Source organism: Podarcis gaigeae, assembly GCF_964106915.1.
Source record: "Podarcis gaigeae genome assembly, chromosome: 5".
Taxonomy (NCBI): Eukaryota; Metazoa; Chordata; class Lepidosauria; order Squamata; family Lacertidae; genus Podarcis; species Podarcis gaigeae.
This window is the reverse complement of record NC_139681.1, coordinates 96157562-96183092: the sequence shown is the minus strand read 5'-3', so window position 1 is coordinate 96183092 and position 25531 is coordinate 96157562. Positions and strand designations below refer to the sequence as shown.

Here is a 25531-nt window from a genome sequence, read left to right as displayed (position 1 = left end):
TATCTTGTGGTGTGTGTTTTTTTAACCTTACAAAGTAACCGAAGCTTGGCAACTGGAAATCTTTCTCCCTCTCCTAAAAGAAAAGAGGAGGATAAGCATCCATATTCTCGCTCACCTGGTGAAGGCCAGATGCTTTGGCAGGGAGCATTAGCCCCTGCCAGCGAAGCCATCAGACTTCTGGTCCAGCGAGCTCTGTACTGTTTCCACTGGCTGGCAGCAGCTCTCTCTGGAGTTTCATTAATCGCAGAGTTCTCAGATTGAGTTAACTCATCATTAGCAAAAACAATATCCACAGTCTTCGTTGGATGTCAGACCTAATGAATGCAGCAGCTCATTCCTGGTGGATTTCCTCGATGAAAATCAGTTGCAGAGATTGAAAGTCCCTTCCTCCTCACAGCCATCTAAGTCCCCCTCTCCAGGGCTTTCTACTAGCAATCTGAGACTGCCTGTGTGCAGCCAACCTCTCCAACACATTTTTCATGCCTCTTCTGGGTCTGGGAGATGGGTGGGCAGGGGAGCTTGTAGTAGGAGGGGGAGACACGTGACACTTCACCAGTCAGATTCATCTCTGCTTCCTGGCCTCCGGCTTCTGATTCTGGACTTCTATCTGCCACAGACTCTCCCAGCTCACTAAGCCCTGTTACCCTTCAGCTTCCGAGAACCTCTCCCCATCTCCCTATGACCACTCATTGTCCCACCACCATTCCCTGGGGGGAATCTGAGCCATCTTCCCTTGGGAAGCTGGTTCCTCCCACCATTCATCTTTGTCCAACCATTCATGACTCCAGCCATAGGAACATCGAAACCTGTCTTATAGTGAGTCAGACCATTGGTGCATCTAGCTCAGTACTGTCTACACTGACCGGTAGCAGCTCTCCAGGATGTCAGGCAGGGATATCTCCCAACCCAAGACTTACCTGGAGATGTCGGGGATTGAAACTGGGACCACCTGCTTGCAATGCCGACACGCCACCCCCTAGCTCTGGTCGTTCCCACACAATGTCGCCACCTTAGCTCTGACCTCTGCTGCCCTGGGCCCCTTCCTCTGCTAACACGTGTGGGATGTGAAACACAAGAGCAGTAAAGTACAACATTCCTAGAGTGAACATGTTACACATGGGGAGTAATGTTTGTCCAGCCAGCAGGTAAACTTCCTGTTTCCTTCTGGCCTGGGACAGACTCCTCTGCATGTGACTAGAGGTGGGTGTGGCCTCACCTCTGCAGGTAACGACAAAAGCACAGGGCAGGGCAGCCATCTCTCTCTGACTACTTTTGTCAAAGAAGCAACATCTGCTTAGCCAAAGATGCTCGCTTGGCCTCCAGCCAAGAGAGGACAAAGGGACTGTCTCCTTATGAGATAGTTTGGAGGTGTATGTTTTCTAACTTAAGTCTGCCTTCTGGGATCTGATTGTGAGCAGAATGTGAGTGAGTAAACTCTTTTTATACTTTTATAGAAGACTGTGCCGTGTCTTATCTTTTATGAGGGAATAAGGGGGAAATACCAGAACAGTTGTTATAGAGGCTTTAGCGAACCTGAGCAAACGCATCCACTGTAAGTTTAAAAAGGGGAATGTTACTCTGCTAAATTGTGAACTTGTTAACAATTTGGAAAGGCTATAATCAAACAATATATCCTCTCCTGCATCCCTGAACATTCCCACAACACGCAGCCCCTGGAAAGTTGCCTGTTGAGAAACACAACTCCTGACCTAATGGGGGGGGGGATGCAGAACCTGACTCCCCAGTTGTCCAGGCGTTGCCTTCTTTTTCTGGCTCGGCTCAAAGGCAGCAGCTGTGCGATCGCATAACTCAGTGCCCAGAGATCTTGTTTCCACTGGGACAGGAAGCGGCTGTCAGGGGAGCTTTGATGGATGAAGTGGACTGGGCAGTGCCCTGCGGGGTGGAGAGTGGGGGGCTGGCTTGGCGCGGCAGTCAAGCTCATGCACTTGGAGCCTGCAAAGATGGCAGCGGTGACCCTGCTCCCACCCCAAAGAGCTTCCTTTCAAAGGCAGCCGGGCTCTCGCATGCTTAATCTCACATTGGCAGAGCAGCCTAGTTAGCGGACTGTCAGGACCTGGGGCTGCTTTGCAGGAGAGCTACTGGATTTAAGTGGAATTGTCGCACAGAGAGACACATCCAAGCTTCAGGATCTTGGCCTCCCTGAGAGATTTCAGGGTGTGTAAAAATAGGGATGGGAAGAAATGGATCTAGTTCACCTTTAAAGGCGACTTCAGCTCATTCTCCAAAATACCTGGACCGAAATGCAGCCATTCTTTGACATTCCCACTTCTCTGAATTGCGATACAGTTCTCCATTTGGGTTGCTCTCAGTTTCTCCTTTTTCTTCATTTCAATTCTCCAGATTTTTGCTGAAATTGGCAATTTTAAAAAATTTAAAAGAAACCAAAACATGACGGGAAATGCCTCATTTTAGTGTAGAATTATCCCCATAAACATATTTTTGTATGCAGTTGTGACTAAAGCGATTTGCCTTTATGTAATGCTATGTGCATTTTAATGCACACTTTCCCCTAAAATTGTTCGGTTGAAGGACTGCATAGCAAATTTCAGAGCAAGTGCAAATTTCAAACAATAGCAGTGTTTCTGGTGACATTGGTTTGAGGAGTGCAAAACAGGCAGTTTCTCATTAAAATAAGGAAGAAAAAATACCCGCCGTCCCCATTGGGTGCAGAGCCACTGTGAACTTTTTGTTTAAGTTTTGAACTTCCATGCAAATAAGGAATGAAGTTTAATAATCGGCCTCAGCATCATTTGGAGGCACCCGTTTAAGAACATAAGAAGGGCCTGCTGGATTAGACCAAACAGGGTCCACCTAGTCCAGCGTCCTGTTCTCACAGTGGCCAACCAGATGCCTGTGAGAAACCTGCAAATTGAATCCGAACACAAGACCATCACATATGATAAAAAGAATCTTCTTTCTCTTTACATTTCCAACACTTGTTTGATTTAGATTTATACATTTTTGCCAGCTTAGATACCAACGATCTATCATTTTCATATGATTTTCTCTTAAACCATAACATGCGGTACATTTTATATCCATATTCCACAACCGTTCCTATGGAAACTGCTCCATTTCTGCCCCCAAAACTGATCCTGCACCTCCATTCCACCTGATACCCACAGCACAAAAACTACACCTTGCATACTGAGGGGTCAGGCTGGGATCGGGGTGCTTTGCCCCTCCACTGGAGCCCCCCATGTGGGGCAGCTCAAGCCCTGCCAACTCTTTGTCCCTTGTTTGCCCGGAGCAAAACGTCCCTCTTGGCTCAGAGCAGAGAAGGAAGGTATAGATTTGCTCACTCTTGTTCCTCAGTCCGGCAGCTATTTTCTAACTCTCTCCCTGCCTGCCTTGCAGCTGCCGCCATCCGTCCGCATTCCCAAGTCACGGTCCCAGCTCGGACTTCCGTCCCCTTTGGAAAAAACACGGCTAAGGCATTCGGAGGGGGAGCTGGGCACAGAGACGGCACAGCCGACCCGGGTGCCAACATGGACAGGCGGACACTCGCTCTGCTCTGGGTTTTCATCCTCCCAGGTAAGGATGCAGCTGCCTGCCAGAGCCTGCAGACCTGGGCCTAGTGGGAGGAGTCACAGGAGGTGCTCCCAGCAAAATGTGGCTTCCAAAGCTGGGAGACTTGGAGGTGGATATGCGGAACACTTCACTTCTAGTGAGGAGTCCTGGGGGTCAGGCTATTGGCATCAACAGGAGGGAGAAGGAGGGACTTTTCTGCCCCTTCATGCTATCTATCTATCTATCTATCTATCTATCTATCTATCTATCTATCATCTATCTATCTATCATCTATCATCTATCTCTCTATATCAATCATCTCTATCATCTATCTATCTATCTATATCTATCTATCTATCATCTATCTATCTATCTATCTATATCTATATCTATATCTATATCTATATCTATATCTATATCTATATCTATATCTATATCTATATCTATATCTATATCATCATCTATATCTATATCATGTAAAAGGTAAAGGTAAAGGTACCCCTGCCCGTACGGGCCAGTCTTGACAGACTCTGGGGTTGGTGCGCCCATCTCACTCAAGAGGCCGGGGGCCAGCGCTGTCCGGAGACACTTCCGGGTCAGTGGCCAGTGTGACAAAGCTGCATCTGGCGAGCCAGAGCCGCACACGGAAACGCCGTTTACCTTCCCGCCAGTAAGCGGTCCCTATTTATCTACTTGCACCCGGGGGTGCTTTCGAACTCCCCATTTTGGGGCAAGTAACATTCTTGCCGCTGTGGTAGCATGCATGAATAAGTTTCTATACATTTTAGGTAGTTCTCTCCCATAATTCCCAAAAGAAAATCTTCTAGGGTTCCCCCCAAAAAGGTTATTTTAAACATCCTTTTCATTTCATTATATATCCCCCTTCATGTTAAACCAGAATAAGCTTCCAGCATTTATCGAAGCTGATAGATGAGGCAAAACACATAGGCACAATGCTTCTCATTTTCTATGTGGGAATTTTCACATTTTATTCCCCAAAATTCTTGCGGATACTTATCTTTCATTCCTTCTTAGAGAAATGCATAATCTTGAACCTGGAAACTTCTTACCAGATGGTGGAGACGGGGAAGGGCTTTGGGCACTCTGCGTTTGCTCAGGGGAACTCTTTTCTTCTCATATTTCTTGCTCCAGCGTGGGTGTTCCGGTACAGAGAGCATTGAAAGAAAAGGGGGGTTGTTGTACTGCAGCTGCCTTGACTCAAAAGAGGGGCAGAACCAGAGGGATATTGCATCCAGGTTCAGCTGAAGGGTTAAACTGAGAGCCGATGTGATGTAATGGTTGGTGTGTCAGACCAGGACCCAGGAGACAAGGGTTCGAATCCCGACTCGGCCAGAAAGCTCTGTGCGGTCTCTGTGTGTGGTTTGGGAGCTGCACAGTCAGGGAAAAAACAATGCTGTCCAGGGTGGTAAAGACTGCAGAGAGAATAATTGGGTGCACTCTTCCCACCTTGGATCAAATCTATGCTTCCAGGTGCCATAAGAAAGCTGCAGAGATAGCGCAGGATAGTGCGCACCCCGGAAATGATCTCTTTCAGCTTCTGTCTTCTGGTAGAAGGTACAGGGTTATAAAGGTACAGGACTAGCTGCCTGAGAAAGAGTTTCTATCCAAATGCGATATGGATTTTAAACGCAGTGTAAGGAGTCTCTATGGGTGTATATTGTACTTAAAAATGGGGTATCAGAGTTTTTAGTGGGCTAACCAGGTTGGGATAGCTGGGATAGCAGGCTTGTTGGTTTTTGAATGTCTTATGTAGATTTTTTTCAATTTCGTTGTTCTGTATGGGACAATGACAATAAAGATTATCGTATTGTATCGTATCGTAGCTCACAGGGTGACACTGTCTCTCAGCCTATCCTACCTCAAAGGGCTCTTGTGAGGAACTCTTCCTACTGATGTCAGCCAGGCCCTGTCTTGGCACCTGCCAAAAACATGGGGTCATGAAGAGTCGGACACGACTAAACAACTAAACAACAACACCCAGGTGTTTCGAAAGCTGGTGCGAGTTCTAATCTGTTTCTAGCCTACTGTTATTTTAGCAAGTAGATAAATAGGTACCGCTCCGGCGGGAAGGTAAACGGCGTTTCCGTGCGCTGCTCTGGTTCGCCAGAAGCGGCTTAGTCATGCTGGCCACATGACCCGGAAGCTGTACGCCGGCTCCCTCGGCCAATAAAGCGAGATAAGCGCCGCAACCCCAGAATCGGCCACGACTGGACCTAATGGTCAGGGGTCCCTCTACCTACCCTTTTAAATCCATTTGGGGGGAGGTATTGCCTTGTTGTTTTTTTATTATGCATTTTTGTGTGTTTTTGTTGTATTTGTGTGTGTGTGTGTGTGAACCACCCTGAGTTCTACAGATGAAGGGCGGTATACACATTTTAATAAATAAAAAAATAAAAATGAGCTTGCAGGAAGGCTGATGAGCTGGAGCAAAGCTCTGGCACTTCTCTGGCCAGCTCCTGGGATGAACCACTGCAAAAGAGGGGTCTATCTGAGCTCCCCCTGCTTCTCTCCCCTTCCCTTCAGCAACCCTGGGTGTGAACATGGAGGAGAAGCTCATGAAGTATCTCTTTGAGGAGAATGGCTACAACAGTAAACTGCGGCCCGTAGCATCCAAGGACGAAAGCGTCACCGTCTCCCTGGCACTGACCCTCTCCAATCTCGTCTCCCTGGTGAGCCCACCTTCCGGGATCCGTCAGCAACTGCTCACCACTTGTTGTCTTACGTGAAGAGCGTAAGAGCCCCTCTGGATTAGCCCCCAAAAGGCCCATTTGGTCCAGCCTCCTGTTCCCCACAGGGCCAACCGGATGCTTTTGGGAAACCCATGACCCCTCCCCACATCTTGCATTCGGATGTTGAAATGAGGGACATGAGGCAGGAGTTGGTAATGCAAGTGAGCTGTGCACAAGCAAGCTGCCAGCTAGCTCTGCTGAGGCTCTTTCTATTAGCACAATATGCAAAACCAGTCAGATACATTTTTGGACTGTGCCCTTTACATCTTCCAATCACACGGTCGTGGGGTGGTACAAAGTTAATTTGGCACCTGTTTTCCACCGCGTCACTTTCCCCTTGAACAATGAATAACGAAGGAGACAAAGGTCACAGACAGGGCACAGCAGACCACTAAGAGAGCAAAGGTTAGATAGAGGGCATGATGTTCAGACAGCTGTGGCTTGTCTGCGGGTGGAAGTGTGCTCCACATCCGGCGGTCATTCCTTCAGGAAGTACACTGCTGCGGAACATGGATGCTCCATTTCACTGTTGTGGCTAGAAGCATTTGATAGACCTCACCTCCAGGATTTGAAAAGGACTAGCTGTCTTCAAAAGAGGGTTAGATGAATTCATAAAAGAGGAGAGGGCCATTGAGGACTGCTAGCCACAAATGGTCCACCTCCACAGTCAGAGACAGCGATGCTTCTGAATGCCAGTCGCTGGAAAACACAGGAGATCTGTGCTTGGATCCTGCTTGTGGGTTTCCCACAGGCATCTGGCTGGCCAATGTGAGAACAGGATGCTGGACTGGAGAGACCATTGGCTTGATCCAGCAAGGTTCTTATTTTGTCCAAGCTCTGGTTTAAAACCATCTCAGGCAATGGCCATCACCGCAGGGCTACTGTATCTGTGTCCTGTGTTGCAGATCCTGCCCTGCTGGTTAGATCATATAATCCCCAAAGCCCGTCCCAATTTTACAATTGCAATCCCCATAAATTTATTGTGTGCATTCTGAAGAACCGTTGCCTTTCGTCTGGGATAGATGGACCAACGGTTTGCTTTGGTGTGATGCAATTTCCTGTGTTCCTGCTCCCTTCTCCTTCTCTTCCTAATTGGAGCAGCCTAATTTCAAAGCCTCAGCATCCTCAGTGACAAAAGCGATGGTACCCAGGGCCGTCTTTAGCGCATGTGGCACTGGGATGCAAAAACTGCCCAGCGCCCCCAATTTTTTGGGGGGCAGGCCAAAGTTGTTGAGCCTTTTTTAGGGGGGCAGCTCAGAGTTGTTGAGCTTTTTGGGGGGGGCACGCAACTCTCTCCCATGCCGCTGGGTTTGATCCTCCCTTATTGTGTGTTGTTGCAGAAAGAGGCCGACGAAACTCTCACCAGCAATGTCTGGATTGAGCATGTGAGTAGCAGAATGCCCCTGCCAGCTCCTCCAACCCAAATCAAAGCCTGGTCATTGAAGTTTGTGTGTGTGTGTGTGTTGGTTCTCAAACTTAATCCGTTCCGGAAGTCCATTCCAAAACCAATGCGTTCCAAAACCAAGGTGCGCTTTCCCATACAAAGTAATGCAAAATGATGCACACTGGCCGCTTGTGGCCCATGGGCCTTAGGTTGCGGACCCCTGACCAAGACGTTTGAGAACCAAGGTACTACTGTATATCTTCATTACTTCCAGCTGAGCTAATGCTCTAATTTGAACTCCTGATTCATGGCGCATTAGGCTTCTGTTTTATGGGTGTAACTTCATTGCTGATCTCACGCTGTTTGCTGCCGTGAATTTTCTCTATCTCTCTTAACGTTGGCATTATAGAATTTTTTTTGCAGGTAATTAAAATAAAGTAAATCCCTGCAGGCATGGATGGACTACCGGCTGAAATGGAACGAGACAGAATTTGGCGGCGTCGATGTGCTCCGCCTGCGGCCGGACAAGCTGTGGCTGCCTCAGATTGTCCTGGAGAACAAGTGAGCACCAGCTAAGTCGCCCTTAGGGTTGCCAAATCAGTGGGGCCACTATGCTCCTCTGCTTTCTGAGGCAGCTGGCTCTGCAGAACCTTAGCGGGCGATGTCTCCCTCCAGGCTGGTTCTTTCCTACATGGGCTGCAGGGCAAGGGTGGCATGTCCTGTGTTGCCACCAGAGGCAAAATGGAAAGTGCTGCCCGGCCCTACCGTTGCTGCGCAATCTCCACGGTCAGAAGCAACGCCGTTTTCCAGCGAGATCACACTGAAATCTCACGATATCTTGAACGCCCCACGAGATCTTGCAAGATTTGTGGAATGCTCCCCCTAGGGAGGTTCAGTTACTGCCATTGTTATATGCCTTTAGGTGGCAAGCGAAAACGTTTCCCTTCAACCAGGCCTTTGATTAATAATAATAACAACTATAATTTCATTATTTGTACCCTGCCCATCTGACTGGGTTGCTCCAGCCACTCTGGTCTGCTTCCAACATATATAAAAACATAATAAAACATGACACATTAAAAAGCTGCCCTATACAGGGCTGCCTTCAGATGTCTACTAAAGCTTACATAGTGATTAACATCTGGTACCCTTTTAAATGTGTTTGTGAGAGTGGGTGGTCGGAGGGTGTGGGATATTCGTTTGTCTTTGTTTTGATTATGCATTATGCATTTTTATATTAGTATTTTTATGCTGCGGACCTCCCTGAGATCTACGGATGAAGGGGGCGGTATACAGATTTAAGAAGTACTGTATTTTTCGCTCTATAGGACGCACCGGACTACAAGACGCACCTAGTTTTTAGAGGGGGAAATCAAGAAAAAAAATATTATTCCCCCCCCCGCCCCATAGAGAAGTCTCGGGGCTGCGGTGGAAGCCTGGGTTCCCCCCCCCCCAGCCCCAAAGAGAAAAGAAGCCAAGGCAGCGAGTGCGATCCATCCCACTAGCTGCGCAGCCTCTCCAGCCGAGAGGAGGGAAAAGGGACTGACTGGCCACCAGTCCCTTCTCCCTCCTAGGGAAAGCCCGCAAGAGCCGCACGAAGCTTCTGTGCGGCTCTTGGGGGCTTTTCCTGCCTGCCTCCCCCCTGCATTCGCCCCATAGGACGCACAGACTTTCCACCTTAGTTTTTAAGAGGGAAAAAGTGCGTCCTATGGAGTGAAAAATACGCTAATAATAATCGTCCTGGAAATTGGCACCAAAGCAACTTCTCCACTGGTGTGTGTGTGTGGGGGGGTTACCCATGGGGGGAAACACCTCAGGGACTTCCACCGAATGAGATGGCAGCTTCACTTCGCCTCCTGGGTGGGCCAGGTCTGGTTTCAGGGGGAGGACAGAGGCCACGGTTCCACGTGGTGAGCAGAAACGCCTGCGTGGATGGGTGGATCGCCTTAGCTTGGCGCAGGATCCCGCCCAGTGTCTCTGCATCCTCCCTGCTTCCTGGGGGCCTGCCTTGTCGCAGCAGACAGGACACAGTCCCCCGGGAAGGACGATGCCCTTCTCAGCCCACGGCTCCCTCTCCCTTTGCAGCAACGACGGGACCTTTGAGGCCACGTACGACGCCAACATCCTCCTCTCCTCGGACGGCAGCGTCTACTGGCTGCCGCCTGCCATCTTCCGCAGCGCCTGCCCCATCAACGTCAACTACTTCCCCTTCGACTGGCAGAACTGCACCTTGAAGTTCACGTGAGGAATCTTCAGCCCCCTTGCCGGGCTTCTTCAGCGCGTGTGGTTGGGTGGTTGAGTCCCTAGAAACTGCCACATGGCTCGTTCAGTAGAGTGCGAGACTCTTCCCCTCAGGGTCGTGGGTTCGAGCCCAGCGCTGGGAGCAAGATTCCTGCACGGCAGGGGGTTGGACTAGATGACCCCCGGGGTACACCTTCCAACTCTACAGTTTTATGATTATTCTGATTCACACATTTTTTTGGCAAACCATTTCCCCTCGTATAATGCATTTCCAGGTGGTAATATAAGCATTGCTATGCTCGCTTCACCCTGTCGAGTGCACGCTCTCTCCTTTTTGGTACACATTGATCACAGAATTGGTTCCCTTTAATACAGGTACGTCCAACTCCCCAGAGACTGTGATCTACTCCCACTATAAAAATAATCTGGCAGTGATCTACCCATTGTCATTGGAGGGAGGAGGAGCATGTGGGGGGGTGGATAGATTGCCCAGAGTTGTTGAGCTTTTTTATTTTTTAAGAGATCCCATGATCTACCAGGATCAGCTGGGAATCTACCGGCAGATTGCGATCTACTGGTTGAACATCCCTGCTCTAATTCAAACCCTTGTATTGCAGGAGTCCCAGCTATTGAGGTCTGAGGGGGTCGCTGGGCCTGAGGATCCCATGTGTGTGTGTGTGTGGGGGTGTTTTTAAAGGCTTCAAACAGACCGTCTGTCAGCTTTATGAAGTTTGCTTGGTGGCGCAGAGACGGTTCAAAGGCATCCGTGGAACCTTCTGCCACAGGATTCTCTGCTGACTGGTTTTCCGCCTGCCTTTCCCAGCTCTCTGATGTACAGCGCCAACGAGATCAACCTGGAACTCATGTCGAAGACAGATGAAGATACCAATAAATCGTACGTGGTGCAGTGGATCATCATCGACCCGGAAGGATTCACCGGTAAGTGGGGGGGAGGGGGGAACGTCCTCCTATAGGGGGGTCAGCAGCGGTGGGAGAAGGTCTCCCAACCCATGCCCTTTCAAAGTTGTAGGGCAGAAAACCATCGTCCTCAACGGCTGGGGGAAGATTCTCCACCCCAAGGGTTGCATTCCAATCTGGGCAACATGCCAAGGGCCATGTGTGGGTGGTGGGCGGGGCTAGAGGCAAACTGGGTGGAGCAATGAGTGCAATTTTCACTTTTGTACAACAGCAGTGCTGGATTTACGTATAAGCTAAACAAGCTATAGGTTAGGGCCCTGCACTCTTGGGGGTCCCCAACAAATTTAAAGGGGGGAAAGGTGGATGTACATTTCCCCCCCCCAAAAAAGGTGGGTGTACATTTCCACAAGATAAAAAATAAATAAAATAAAACCTATTGTGCTGGTCCCGGGGGGAAGGTTACTGTTGGCGTAGTCAAAGTCCGGTCCTGGGTCAATAGCCTGGAAACAGTTCTGAAGGAGCGGGGCGAGGTCTGAAGCAGGAAGCCGGGCGGGGACAGGAACACTGGAGGAACAGGACTGGATGCTGGCCAAAACAGCTCTTCATCGACGTTGCTCCCGCAAACTGGGACTGGGCTGACTGGCCTTTATCTTCTCTGAGGCCAGGGGCGGTCCCGGCCCCCAGGAGACCCACCTCTCCTGGCCTTAAGCACTCCTCCTGGGAGAAACCAGGTCCCTTCGCCTCTCTGCCCTGAGTCTCTGCAGTTCAGGAGAGGCTAAAGGGTTACTGGGCCCAGGGGGCGACTCACCTGCAGGCACTGAGTCCTCAACCACCTCTGGAGCCAGAGTGGAATCACCTGGTGCCTGCTCCTGAGGATCCGACACAGGTGCAGGCGCTTCAGAATCAAGGCCCTGCCCCAGTTCAGCCAGCCCTGGAGGCGGGGACTCCTCTGCAGGCTGGGATTCCTCTGGTTCAGCCTCTGAATCGGAATCCCAGGCCATCACACCTATATACAGCAACAGTGTTTTGTGTTGTGTAGGCTCCCATGACGTAAGTAATGGGCTCTGCCCGCTAGCCTGTTCCCTAAAATATCACTGGTTTGCTCATTTCTATATATAGGGTGCCTACATTCTGCATGGACTGGTGGCATGGCAACATGTAGCTTGCAGCTGCAGACTTCAGGGCAGCACAACTGAATGTAGCTCAAGCTGTTGTACCTGTTGTGTAATATTAAAGAGTGCTTGTAGACTGATGATCAGGCAGCACAGACTAAGGGTATGAGTCTAATGCCTACTGATTGATTTTATATAATACATAATTTATTTATTTTGATCCCGTTATGGCTTTAGGTACCTATTAGTGTTGGAGACTTCAGAATGCAGACCAGAATGGAAAAAAATCCAGGCAGCAATATTTTAAAACAAAAGTTTTATTGACTTTGGTTTATTTGTCAGACAAGGAAAGCAAAGTGGGTACATTCAGCAAAAATGAGAGAATGCCCCCGAACACCAGGGGCAGACAGTTTTTATCCCCTTAGGCAAAGCAAAGTTCAGCCCCTTCACCCACCCCCCTTAAACATTCCCCTTTATGCATATTCATTGAAGCTCAACCAATTAAAGAATTGATGGTGGCCCTTCGGTTCCAAGCTGCATTATCCACTAGGTGGCGCTGCGAGCTTATAAACCTCTTGACCTATTTACAATTCCTAGTAAAACCACATTGGCCATCTGTGTTCTCACCATTAGTCTTGTGGTGGGCTACATCTTCCTGTTGTTCGCTCTATTCTCGGTGTGTTTACTGGAATTGGGTCAACGGCTAGAGCAGGTGTGAAGTGCTCTGACCACATTTGCTGCATTTACAAAAATGCTGTGTGCAGGCAGAGGAGAGAAATAGTTTTTAGCTTTTAGCTTGCTTCTTATAAAATGGCTTCAGTCTGGCTCTCCAAAGTGGACCCAGGTGGACCCTTGGTCCTCACTCCTTCATTCCCCCCTTTCCATCAAGAAAATGCTGACCAGTTACGGTTCCGCATTTTCGATCGATGGACCTGTAGGTCATAGAGAGCCAGGATATGGGAGAAGTGGTAGTCCACTCATGGCATCTGTTGGGGCCAAGGTGCATACCAGACATTCTGACTTATTGGCAGAATGGGCTACAATTTCAGCCATTTGTAACTACCTCTTGTAGGGGTTATGGACGCCCCATTCAGTCATTAGACGGGGGGAAAAAAAGTTGGCATGGGAGGCCAGGGGACTCTTTCCCGCTTTGGCCAATACACAGGTAGGTTCTCTAACCAGATACGATATTGTTCATGCCAGCAAGAATACAGGAGCATCCAAAGAAGTAGGGCAGTACATACCACTCCTACCCACCAACCCCAATATTTCCATAGTTCCTCCCACCAATACTCGGGGCCATTCCTAATGTTCTTTTACCGCTGAAGGGCCCACTGATATTCGTATTCAATTATTCGCTGGGCCTCAGGGGTGACTCTCCACCTTATTTCTGAAGCTCCTACCACTTGGATCAACTTCCCAACTATTCCCGGTGGGTGGGGACCCCTGTGGGTTCCTGGGAGAGTACTATATCCAAAAGGGGCCCCTTCTTCCACGTAAATGATGTTGCACCCACAAGAATATATCCACCCCTGCAACGGCCTGACACACGGGTGACTATATCAAGGGGTTCTGGTCCCAATACCAAAAGTCCTAGTGGTGCCTCTAAATTTGCTGGAGAGCAAGTTTCTACGTTGGGGACGCTGCCAGTTGGTGCCCCTCCCATCCAATTCTTCCGGAACTAGGTGCCCTGTCTGTCTACTGGGTGGCAACTCTTGTGCAGCCACAAGAATTTCCTGCCACATTCAAGGGTATTAGGTATGGAGTTACCAGGCCCAGTAGTTCAGGTAGTATTCTGGGATTTGGGAGGCTCGAGCCACCACGACAACCACAGGTGGGGCTGCAAAATTTACTGGCACTTGTTCAGCAATTTCAATGCACACCTGGTTCAGGCTCCCTCCCATGCAACACCTGGAGTAAGATTTGGGCCTGGTTTATCAAATGGGGTTGATATATCGCTTTACCTTGCAACCAGCGGGCTATTCCCCCCACAACCACAAGAGCGGTCTAGAACTCGATAGATTTCGACCGATCCTGCAGCTCCCCGGAGGAGCCACATCCAAGTGTGCTGGGCAATGCAGTGAATAAAGAGCCACAGTGGGAGAGTGGGATGCTGTACTGTGGCCGGCCTATTGAACCCTCGTTCCCAAGAGCCAACGAGTATGCCGTCTCTTACCACCGGCAAGACAAACAAGTCATAGCAGAGGTCAGCAGGCCAATAGGGTTGGTATGGCTCGGTAGGGTCAGGGCAATAAGACATAGAGCAAGTCAATAAAGAAAATAAGAGAGAAAGGAGAAAGTCTTTGTGACTGTCCTTGTGATGATTAGTCGCAGGATCTCGTTGCCCGTGGCTTAACGCTTTTCCCTGGTAGCGTCAGACACAAGGTGATGATCAGCTTCAGAGGGTCAGCAGGATTTCTTTTGCAAGTCCAGACACCCTCCGACTTCTTGATGTACCCAGGGGATCACCTCGGCTACTTCCACTGCAGTTGGGGATGAGGGGGTCGCCAGACGCTGTTACCCAGTTGGAACTGGTGAACCGTAGCGGGACTGCTGCGGGACTGCACGATGTACGCTCGAGGGAATACCTGGAAAGGAAGCAAACACACACGACAAACACAGGGATTGCACTTGTCTCGGACGAAAGGGGGTGGCCTGCCATACAAAAGTTCAAAGGGTGATAGTCTCAGTCTCTTGGTTGGCGCACAGGACACAGTTTTGGGATGTAGCAGCAGTTAATTATAGCAGCAGTTAGTCAAGATAGGTTGGGGATGTAGAGTATTCTCCCAAGGTGTGCTTTAGCAGTTGGGCCTCCCAAATGGGTGGATTCGTGGTAATTCTTCACAATGACACTGGCCAGATGCTGGGGCACCAAAAACACGGCTGTCTGCTCCTTCTTGACATGCCCACTGATGTTCATCGAGGGTGTAACGTGGTTCCACATCATCTGGAGTGAGTTCTGGGATTATTCTTTTGGCATAGCAGGCATTTCCTGGAAATCTGGGCTGCCAGTTGATAAAGGTTGGCTATATAGACATACTTCTCCAGCTGCTTGGTTGTGGCATCTGGCCCCATGTGGGTGGACTCATAGTATCTGGTTTGTTAGCAGTGCTTAAGATCCCTTCTGGGACCACTGCTCCAATAACTGAGGCGGGGGCCGGTTCCCGGGCTGCTTCCTTGGCCACTCTGTCTGCCAATCGATTTCCTCTGGCCACTTCTCCTGGTCCAGTCTTGTGTCCATAACCTCAATGCAATCGTGCATCTGCTCCTCACCTTCTCCTACCGGCAACAGGGTAGCTGGGTTGAGGGCGCTGGTGCCCACTGGTGGAGGTTTCAGAGCTGCCTCACAAGCCTCCACTGCGCCTGCAGACTTCTCAATGGGCTGGGCAAAGCCTGTTTCAGCCTGTGTACTTTCCCATAGCTGCTTTTCTGCCAGCCAATAGTACATGCGTTTTGACCAGGCTTCCCAATTGGCTCCATGCAGCCTTTCACAGGGATAACTCTCATGGCCTTGCTGTTGCTGAGCAGGCATCTTCCTCCCCCTTGGCCGCGGGTCTCTGAATGGCTACGGCGGACCCCTCGGATCGCTGGGCTGTGAGCCATTGCCGTGCCTAACACTGCTGCCTTTTCTTTCCTCCACTGCTTCTTCTCCCTCTTCTCAACATCTCCCCTTTGTTCAAACACCTTTTGGGCGGGTTGTCCCGAACTACACGAAGGGGGGGGCAGGACTGTTGCTCCTGCCTCTGCGGTGGACCTGGACCGCTTTAGGTGCTCCCCCAATGCTTTGGCTCAAACATTGCGATAAGCTTCTGCAGCTTCTCGATACATAGTGGTCGAACTTCTGTATTTGTTCATCCTTTCCCTCAATTCTTTAACTTTGGGGTATATTTCCTCCAGGACTTGGTCACTGGGCTCTGCCTTGTGTACTTCTGGGCTGGCTGGCAGCCCCCCCTTTCCTGCTTCGGCTCCCGGGGCCGCATATTGGCGGTGGAGCTTTGGGGATATGGGGCTGTCCCTGTCCTCCCAAGGGGGGCCATCACGGCACTTGGATCATATGGGGGTGGGGCCAGGACTTTTGCCTCGGATCCCTGGTAAATGGGCTTCTTGAGGCGTTTTCCTGCCTGTGCTCCTTAATTTTGCATTGATCAGTCTTATATTTCTTCAGCCAGGGGGGTGGGTTTCTCTATTATCACGTGAACCTCTAGAGCTTCATCCATGTTCACAAACTCATCCAAGTTAAATGGAGAAAGCTCTTCTTCCTCTTCTAGTTTTATGCAGTTTTTTTTCTTAAAAACTTCTAGTATTTCTCCCAACAGACACCTGCCACTGGCTGCTCACACCCTGTGTCAGCTTCAGGTGTCCGGCTTGTTTCTTCACCTCTTCCTTCATCCTTTTCTGTGGCAACTAACTTGTCAACTGTGGTGGCCACAAAGATGCAGGTCTTCTCTTGAGGCTCCTCTGCCTGAGCCTCAAACTAGGGGTCTGCTGCAGTGTTCTCTGAGACACACCTGAGCACTGAGCCATCCAGCTGGTGCCTGGTTAAGGACACCAATTAAATTGCCCTCCCTGTCTGTAACTGCTATAGGTCTGAAAGCATTTCGTAGTTCCTAGCCATAGACCACCTCTACTGGTCATCAGAGAAGCTAGGGGGCTGCTGGTGGTTTCCCTGATGTGTTCCAAACTGCCGCTGGTCACTGAGGTACCCAGCTCTTCCCTAGCTAAGTTCTGGGATTTAGGTTGGCCTCCCTGGTCAAGCTGTAGTTACTATAGGGATCAAAACTGTTGGAGGTCTGCGAGGCTCATGTGCTTCCCAGTTCAGTGATGGGCTTTGGAGAAACTAGGAGGCTTGCCTTACTACCAAAGCCACAGCTCAGCAGAGAACCCTTCAGTTCTGCCTGGCTGAACTCTTGCCTTCATTGAGGTCCAGAGATCTGAAAGTTTTATATGCACTCTAGTTCTGTATACTAACTTGGATAACCTAAGGGATCTCTGGAGCGATCCCCTCCATCGCTCCCAAATCTGAATCTGAGTCTGAAACTCTTCTCTAAGTAGGTACTCAGCCTCAAAAGATACCCCTTGTTGCCCTGTCCCAGCTAGGGCCCCTATGTTTCTTCCCAGTTCAGTGCTGTGTCCAGTCCAGTTCACACAGAGTGCGTAAGCGTTCTGGCGTCATCACAACGCCATAGTCTCCGCTGAATCCTTTCTTGAAATTGTTCAGCATGCAGGGGCGCCGACTTATAAAAAATATTGGGGGGGGGCCATACCGGGGTCCTGCCCCGGGAAGTTTTATAAGATCCGCTCCCGGCCCGTTGCTGCTGCTGCCGCCCGCCTCGTGGCCCCCTCGCCAGCTGAGGGAGGGAGAGAGACCGAGAAGGAGAGAGATGCGTGGTGGGCAAGGCAAGTGCCCACCGCGCCTCGCCTCCCACCGCCCCTCGTGCTGGCCGCCCCCTCCCCTCCCTTCCCCGCGCACACGCGCTCGCTCGCTCGCCCTCCTCACCCCAGCTCTTGGCCGTTCGCCCCAGGAACTCGCCGCTGTTGGGGTTGTAGATGAACCTCCGCCACTCGGCCATAGACTGGCTGAAGGGCTTCTCCTCCTCCTTGGCCATAGCGCGCGCGAGAGAGAGAGAGAGAGGCTGGAAAGAGAGAGGGAGCTCGGCGGTTCGCAGGCGGTTTTCCCCCTGCCGAAACAACAGCGGCTCCTCAGAACCGCTAAGTAACTCTCCCTCAGGCGCCCGGCGGGAGAGCAGAAGAGAGGAAAAGGAAAGAGGGGCTGGGCCAGTCGCACGCACCGAGCAAAACTACTCGCGCCGCCTCTTTTACTACCGTAATAATTATTTGTTTTAACTCATTACTGAATGTATTTTAAAAGGTAACTATCATCAAACAAGGAAAATAAAAAATACCAACATAATTTTGTGATTTTACAAAGCATAATATAACTACCGTATTTTTCGCTCTATAACACGCACCTGACCATAACACGCACATCGTTTTTAGAGGAGGAAAACAAGGGAAAAAAACATTCTGAATGAAACAGTGGATGTATCATTTTTGTGCTTCATGCTGTGGCCACAGACATGTGATCTGATGGTGAATTTGGGGTGACCCAATGCAAAAATCCTGAGGATCCATGTGGATCCATGTTTTGTAACCACGTTTTTGCACCATTGCAGCCCCAGGGAACAGTGGGTGCGTGATTTTGGGGGGGCAGGCTGTAGCCATGGACATGCTATGTGATCTGATGGTGAATTTAGGCTGACCCAATGCAAAGATCCTTAGGATCCATGTGGATCCATGTTTTGTAACCACGTTTTTGCACCACTGCAGCCCCAGGCAACAGTGGGTGCGTGATTTTGGGGGGGCAGGCTGTAGCCATGGACATGCTATGTGATCTGATGGTGAATTTAGGCTGACCCAATGCAAAGATCCTTAGGATCCATGTGGATCCATGCTTTTTAACCACATTTTTGCACCATTGCAGCCCCAGGCAACAGTGGGTGCGTGATTTTTGGGGGGCAGGCTGTAGCCATGGACATGCTATGTGCTCTGATGGTGAATTTGGGCTGACCCAATGCAAAGATCCTGAGGATCCATGTGGATCCATGTTTTGTAACCACGTTTTTGCACCATGGCAGCCCCAGGCAACAGTGGGTGCGTGATTTTGGGGGGGCAGGCTGTAACCATGGACATGCTATGTGCTCTGATGGTGAATTTGGGCTGACCCAATGCAAAGATCCTGAGGATCCATGTGGATCCATGCTTTTTAACCACATTTTAAGTGGGGAGGGAAGGAAAAACACAGAAGGGACAAGGAGCAGGAGAGGGGTGTGCAGAGAAGCAGCTGGCTAAGAATGCAGGAGAGGGGTATAACGGGAGGAGGGAGGAAAGGAAGGCAAAAGTTTTCCCTCACCTACCCACCCAAGTCAGCCAGCTCGCGCGCTCTCTCTCGCTCTCTCGCTCTCCCTCCTGCACGGAGCACAGAGACACATGCTGCTTTCCCTCTGCCTGGAGGGGAGGGGCTTTCTCTGCTCTTTGTTCCGTTTGAGCAAACACAGCAAGGAAACAGAGCAGGGTGGGCAGTAAGACCCTGAGGCAGAATGCCGGAAAGCAGCCGCTTCCTCTTTTCAAGTTTCCCTTCTAGGAGAGCGCAATTTGATTTTTGCTTGCTTTTTTTTGCCTCCCCTCGCACCACTTGGCTCCAAGGACCACACATTCGCTCAATAACACGCACAGACATTTCTCCTTCCTTTTTAGGAGAAAAAGTCTGTGTGTTATAGAAGGAAAAATACGGTAATAATTTTCTTAAATTATTGGGGGGGGCGGAGCCCCCCCAAACGAATTTTTGAGGGGGCTCGGGCCCCCTCAGGCCCCATGGAGTCGGCGCCTATGTCAGCATGCATTGCAGGGGAGTTACCGGACCTTTTGAGCCACTCCCTCCCATATTTAATATGGCCCTTGTGCAGCGTCCCCAAACACCAAACACACACACATGCAGTTCCCAATTTTCCTCGCCCAGTCGAGCTCGCGCTGCTGGGAAACGGAGTACTTATTGGTTCTACCCCAGGGGAATACCCTGGGGTTGCACACACACACGCACCAAGTGCCTCTTCCACTGGACGCTGTACCACACACTAGCCTCCCGGTGCCCCCCCTTTTTCCTTCTGCCTTCCTTTAAAATCCTTAAGCGTGGGTGGCTATCAGGGGCCAATCCTTCCCTTAATGCCACCAAGCACGCTTGGACATGTGATCAAGATGTCCCTTCCCCTTTTAATTACAAGGGGGTCTTGCCTTCCTCTGTCCCCAGGGCCCTTTTTCCCATGTACTCACCAGCCGGCTGGACTCTGTCCTGTCCTGTCAACCTCGGTCCTTCAATCCGTTGTCTCCTCTTGAGGGTACAGCAGAGGGTCAAATTGGCCTCGCCCTCCTCCGAAGAAACGTTTCGGCGAGCGCTCTGGAGCAGCGGGGGCCTTGGCCCTCGGCTGCCCCCTGTCCAGAGAAGGACAAGGGAGCTGCCTTCTGGTCCTTTGAGGACTTAAGGTCCTCGATCCGAGTCACCTGTGGCACCAGAAATGTTGGAGACTTCAGAATGCAGACCAGAATGGAAAAAAATCCAGGCAGCAATATTTTAAAACAAAAGTTTTATTGACTTTGGTTTATTTGTCAGACAAGCAAAGCAAAGTGGGTACATTCAGCAAAAATGAGAGAATGCCCCCGAACACCAGGGGCAGACAGTTTTTATCCCCTTAGGCAAAGCAAAGTTCAGCCCCTTCACCCACCCCCCTTAAACATTCCCCTTTATGCATATTCATTGAAGCTCAACCAATTAAAGAATTGATGGTGGCCCTTCGGTTCCAAGCTGCATTATCCACTAGGTGGCACTGCGAGCTTATAAACCTCTTGACCTATTTACAATTCCTAGTAAAACCACATTGGCCATCTGTGTTCTCACCATTAGTCTTGTGGTGGGCTACATCTTCCCGTTGTTCGCTCTATTCTCGGTGTGTTTACTGGAATTGGGTCAACGGCTAGAGCAGGTGTGAAGTGCTCTGACCACATTTGCTGCATTTACAAAAATGCTGTGTGCAGGCAGAGGAGAGAAATAGTTTTTAGCTTTTAGCTTGCTTCTTATAAAATGGCTTCAGTCTTGCTCTCCAAAGTGGACCCAGGTGGACCCTTGGTCCTCACTCCTTCATTAGGTCCATAAATTAGCATATAGCATACAGTGGATGCTTGGGTTGCGAACGTGATCCACGCAGGAGGCATGTTCGCAATCCACAGCGCCGCGTCTGCGCACGCGCGGGTTGCCATTCAGTGCTTCTGTGCATGTGCAAAGCTCAATTTAGCGCTTCTGCCCATGTGCAAGCGCCAAAACCCAGAAGTAACCTGTTCTGGTACTTCTGGGTTCAGCGTGGTGTGCAACCCGAAATCGCACAACCTGAAGCGCCTGTAATCCAAGGTATGACTGTATATTCAACACACAAAAAGCGACAATTTGTTGTTGACAAAGGATAGCTGGACATATAAAGGGCCCCTTCCTCTTCAGTAGCTTAGGGCCTCATCAAACCTAAATCCGGCCCTGTACAGTAGGCTAGTTTTGACACACCAACACACCTTTCTCTCCTCCAGGAAGGCATTGTCAGGGTTCAAGGACACATCTCATTCAGGGAGAAGCACCCAAGGTGGGCATGAAGCAGGGCCAGGAGAGGGAATGGCAAGGGAGAAGGGTGTGGCATGGGTAAAGTTTCAAGGGCCAGAAAGAGTGGCTTGGAGGGCCTGAGGTTAGACTTTTCGGTTAGAGAATCCTGGGACCTGTAGTTTACCCTCTCATGGAGTATTATTATTATTATTATTATTATTATTATTATTATTATTATATTTATACCCTGCCCTTCCTGGGTCAAAAACCGGGCTCAGTGCGGCTAACAACCAATTTAAAACGCTTAATTGTAAAAGCAGCATAACATACAGTATAAAAACATTAATAATAATAAAATTCAAAGTTCAGAAATCAATTTAGGGGAAATCCATCTACTAAACACTAGATAGTCACCAGGGCTAGCTGGCTGAATTAGTCCTACTGTGGCCAGCGAGGAGGCCAGGGGAGAATCTTCATAAAAGGGGACGGGGAGGGAAGGAAGTAGAATAAAAGATCAGGCTGAATTCAAATTAAAGGCCAGGGGGGAAATCTCTGTCCTACAGGCACGGCGAAAGGAGGTTAAATCCTGCAGGGCCCTAGTCTCATGGGACAGAGCATTCCACCAGGTTGGAGCCACCACTGAAAAAGCCCTGGTGGAGGATGGTCTGGCTTCCTTAGGGCCCGGGACCTCTAAATTATGGTTATTCATGGACCTTAAGGTCCTCTGCGGGGCAGACCAGGAGAGGTGGTCCCATAAACACGAGGGCCCTAAGCCACAATGTGGCAGCACCCTTAATGAAACTACATCTCCCAGCATTCTCTGGGAGAATGCCAAATGTCCACCCTGCCTGCCTGCCTCCCTCCTGGTTCATGGGCCTTGCGCGTCTGCCCCCCTCTCCTTGAATGCTCACGACACCCCTGTTAAGAGCTTGGCAGTAATTTCACTTATCAGCGCTCAAGGGGGTCCCTGTGCAGAGTTTCAAGACAATGAAGCATTAAGGCAGCACTTTGCAAGCACGGCCCGTCAATACTAATTCCTTGCGTTTATGTGGAACTTTCAAAGCGCTTTCTCACAATTATCTTGTTGTGATCCTCACAACATCTCCATTTGGCAGATCCAGTAATAGAACAGTAATTCACCCTCTTTCGGATCCAATTCGCTGCCTGCCGTCGCTTTGTGTAGCTGGCGGGGGGGGGGGGCAGGGGGAGAAGGGATGGGATGGAGTGGCTGGAGTCCTCAGCAGACGTGCTGCATCTTTTTTGTCGCAGGACTCCCATCTGCTAACCTCATTGCAGATGGAGGCTGAGTCAATAACCCCTCAAAAATCAACAGTAGAGAAGAGGTGGTTTGATCTTCCCGCTCGGTTCATGTTTGCACTGGCTCGGCCTCTCCTCCCTTGAAAATGTCCCCTTGAGCATATGCATAAAGAGATTATTGTGGCCTTCAGGAAATGTAAATTGAATATTCAGCCACTCATTATTGAGGGGAAGTGCGTGGAACAGGTCTCTGTGTTTCGATTTCTGGGAATGGAGTTGAGAGATGACCTAACCTGGGGAGAAAACACTAAAGACCTGATGAAGAGAGCACAGCAGAGGTTATATTTTCTGAGAATCCTCCGGAAAAACAATCTCTCAAAGGACCTGTTGATGGCATTTTACCATTGTACTGTGGAGAGTGTATTAACTTATGGTCTGTGTGTGTGGTTTGGGAGCTGCGCTGTCCAGGGTTGTAAAGACTGTAAAAACTGCGGAGAGAATAATTGGGTGCACTCTTCCCACCTTGGATCAAATCGATGCTTCCAGGTGTCATAAGAAAGCTGTAGAGATAGTGCAGGATAGTGCACGCCCCGGAAATGATCTCTTTCAGCTTCTGCCTTCTGGAAGAAGGTACAGGGTTATAAAGGTACAGGACTAGCTGCCTGAGAAAGAGTTTCTATCCAATATACTCCCATAGAGACTACCTTACACTGGTTTTAAACGCAGTGTAAGGTAGTCTCCATGGTAGTATATTGTATTTAATTATGGGGTATCAGAGTTTTTAGGGGGCTAACCAGGCTGGGATAGCAGGCTTGCTGGTTTTTGAATGTCTGATGTAGTTTTTTTCAATTTCGTTGTTCTGTATGGGCCAATGACAATAAAGATTATCGTATCGCACTTTACTCTGGATGTCAGGACTGGATGTCTACCCTCACATTCTGAACAGAGGAGCTTCTCTCTGTGGCTGTGTGACACTGGCTGATGTAGGTACCTTTTTTCACTGGTGGTGAAGATGCCTGTCTCTTTTCCCTAATCTTTTAGATGTGGCGGCCATTTTGTATTATGCTTTGCCTCAACAGCAGCCATATTGTGCCCCTCTACATTTCGACAGCAGCCATATTGTGACTGGCGCCCCCTTGGCACTTTCTCCAAATTCCAAAATGAGCCAACTGGTGCCAAAAAAGACTGAGGAGAAAGGAGCAGAGATGTTTTGTCCTTACTTACAGCCTTGTACATAGCAGGGAGACGCATAACACAGAGGGAAGACTTCCTCAGAACCACGCAGCCAACCAGAGCATGTGTTACCTCAATAGAGATTGTGCCGCTCCGACTGGCTGCTAAGCAACACCGCCATCTTCCTCATGGCTCGTTGACTTTAACATTAACAGAATTAAACTTTAAGTTGCAAACCGAATTAACGCTGCCGCCGTACTTCCAATGGCTAGGAGCCCTCTCCATTCTGGGTTCCTGTGAACTGCGGCATACTCTCTCTCTCTCTCTCTCTCTCTCTCTCTCTCTCTCTCTCTCTCTCTCTCTCCCCTATCCAGAGAATGGCGAATGGGAGATCATTCACAGGCCGGCCCGCAAAAACACTGACCCGTGCGCCCCTCGCGACAGCAACAAGCACCAGGACATCACCTTTTACCTCATCATCAAGCGCAAGCCGCTTTTTTACATCATCAACATCGTCACCCCCTGCATCCTCATTGCCTTCATGATCATCCTGATTTTCTACCTGCCTGCTGACTGTGAGCAAAATCTAACCTTCGAGTCCAACCCTGTATGCAGCCACCCCAGACAGGGATCAAACCTATAACCTTGGCATTATCAGCACACTGCTCTAACCAACTGAGCTATCCGTATCGAAGCATGTGCCAATGAGGGTGGGATGTGTAGCACCAATTCCAGGCTCAATTTGAAGTTCCGGTTTGATCTATAGAGAATTATGTGGCTCAGGACCCCGATGCCCCCAGAATCGCCTTTTGAACTGACCCAGATCCTGCAATCATCATCTGAGTCTCTTCTCTGTCTTCCTCCTCCATGGGAGGCCCAGAGGGTGGTGATATTCTAGAAGGGCCTTTTTAGTGGTGGCTCCCTGTTTGTGGAATACTTTCCCCAGGGAGCCATACCTGGCACTATCTTTCTCTATCTGCAAGTGGCAAGCAACTTATTATTTATTTTTACCTTCTCCTAGCCTTTTAACCCTTAATTTGAAGGCTCTCAGGTATTTGGAGCCTCTTTTGGTGGGGCAGGTTCCACGAGGCCTGTCTTCTACCTGCACAGGTGTGCTTTGAGTTTTCATTGCACCTGTTTGTTGCAGTTGATTTCAGCACTCATACTATTTGTGTGAGTCTCTATGTCTTGCTTCCTAGAGGAAAGCGGCTAATAAACTCCCCTCTGCTTCTCCTTTTGTGCCTTCCAGGTGGGGAGAAGGTGACCCTGGCCATCTCCATCCTCCTGGCTCAGTCTGTCTTCTTGCTGCTGATCTCCCAGCGTCTCCCAGCCACCTCTTTAGCCATCCCTCTCATTGGCAAGTAAGTCTTGCTCTGCCTGGAACACTATCTTGGAGGACTAGGCTATCAAGGTCTAACAGCCGTGATGGCTACGCTCTCCCTCTTGAACCTTCTAATCTAGCAGCTAGCCTTTACTTGTGTTCTCAGCCTGCTTGTCCCTTTGTGACCCATTTTGCATTCTCCCCCTTCCTTGTTCGTTCAGATTATTTCCGTCGTTCAGTTTAAATTGTGCAGCTGCCTGGAAGGCTCTTGAATGGGGGAGCAGCTGTGCAGGGCGCCATCATTTGAAAACATAAATATTGCGTCAGGAAGGCTGCACTGAGGAAGAATGGTGGGAGCTACCCCCTCCCCTTGATCCTGAATCTTCCCAGGAGCAGGAAGACAGTATAGATTTGGAACAGTGGTTTGCAGAGGGGCATAGTTCTGACGGCAGAAGCTGGGAAATACTGGATGGGGAACAGCTAGAAGAAGAACAACTGGGAGAGAGAGGGTTAACAGATTCACGGTCTTTGGGTAGCATTCCTCCACCGCCCTCCCCAAGGTCGAGAAGAGCTCAGAAAGTCTCAGAACAGGAAGCGCAGAGCGTACAAGCTCAGATTACAAGACGTAGGAGTGACGTAGATTAATAGGGACAGAGTGGGGAGTAACCCTTAATTGGGAGCACCGCCATTTCTAGGGAGACGTGTTCT

At 49.8% G+C, this 25531-nt stretch overlaps 1 protein-coding gene across 1 annotated transcript in view; it reads left to right on the top strand.

Moving 5' to 3' along the window:
- The first annotated feature begins 3439 nt into the window (after positions 1 to 3439).
- The window catches only part of CHRND (cholinergic receptor nicotinic delta subunit), a 33743-nt gene continuing 11651 nt past the window's right edge, over positions 3440 to 25531 (top strand). Inside the window, exons 1-8 of the mRNA XM_083739630.1 lie at positions 3440 to 3555; positions 6076 to 6221; positions 7622 to 7666; positions 8117 to 8226; positions 9751 to 9906; positions 10730 to 10845; positions 23877 to 24077; positions 24752 to 24863. Coding sequence (XP_083595756.1) covers positions 3510 to 3555; positions 6076 to 6221; positions 7622 to 7666; positions 8117 to 8226; positions 9751 to 9906; positions 10730 to 10845; positions 23877 to 24077; positions 24752 to 24863 — 932 coding nt within the window. The 5' untranslated portion in view covers positions 3440 to 3509. The remainder of the gene's footprint in view (positions 3556 to 6075; positions 6222 to 7621; positions 7667 to 8116; positions 8227 to 9750; positions 9907 to 10729; positions 10846 to 23876; positions 24078 to 24751; positions 24864 to 25531) is intronic.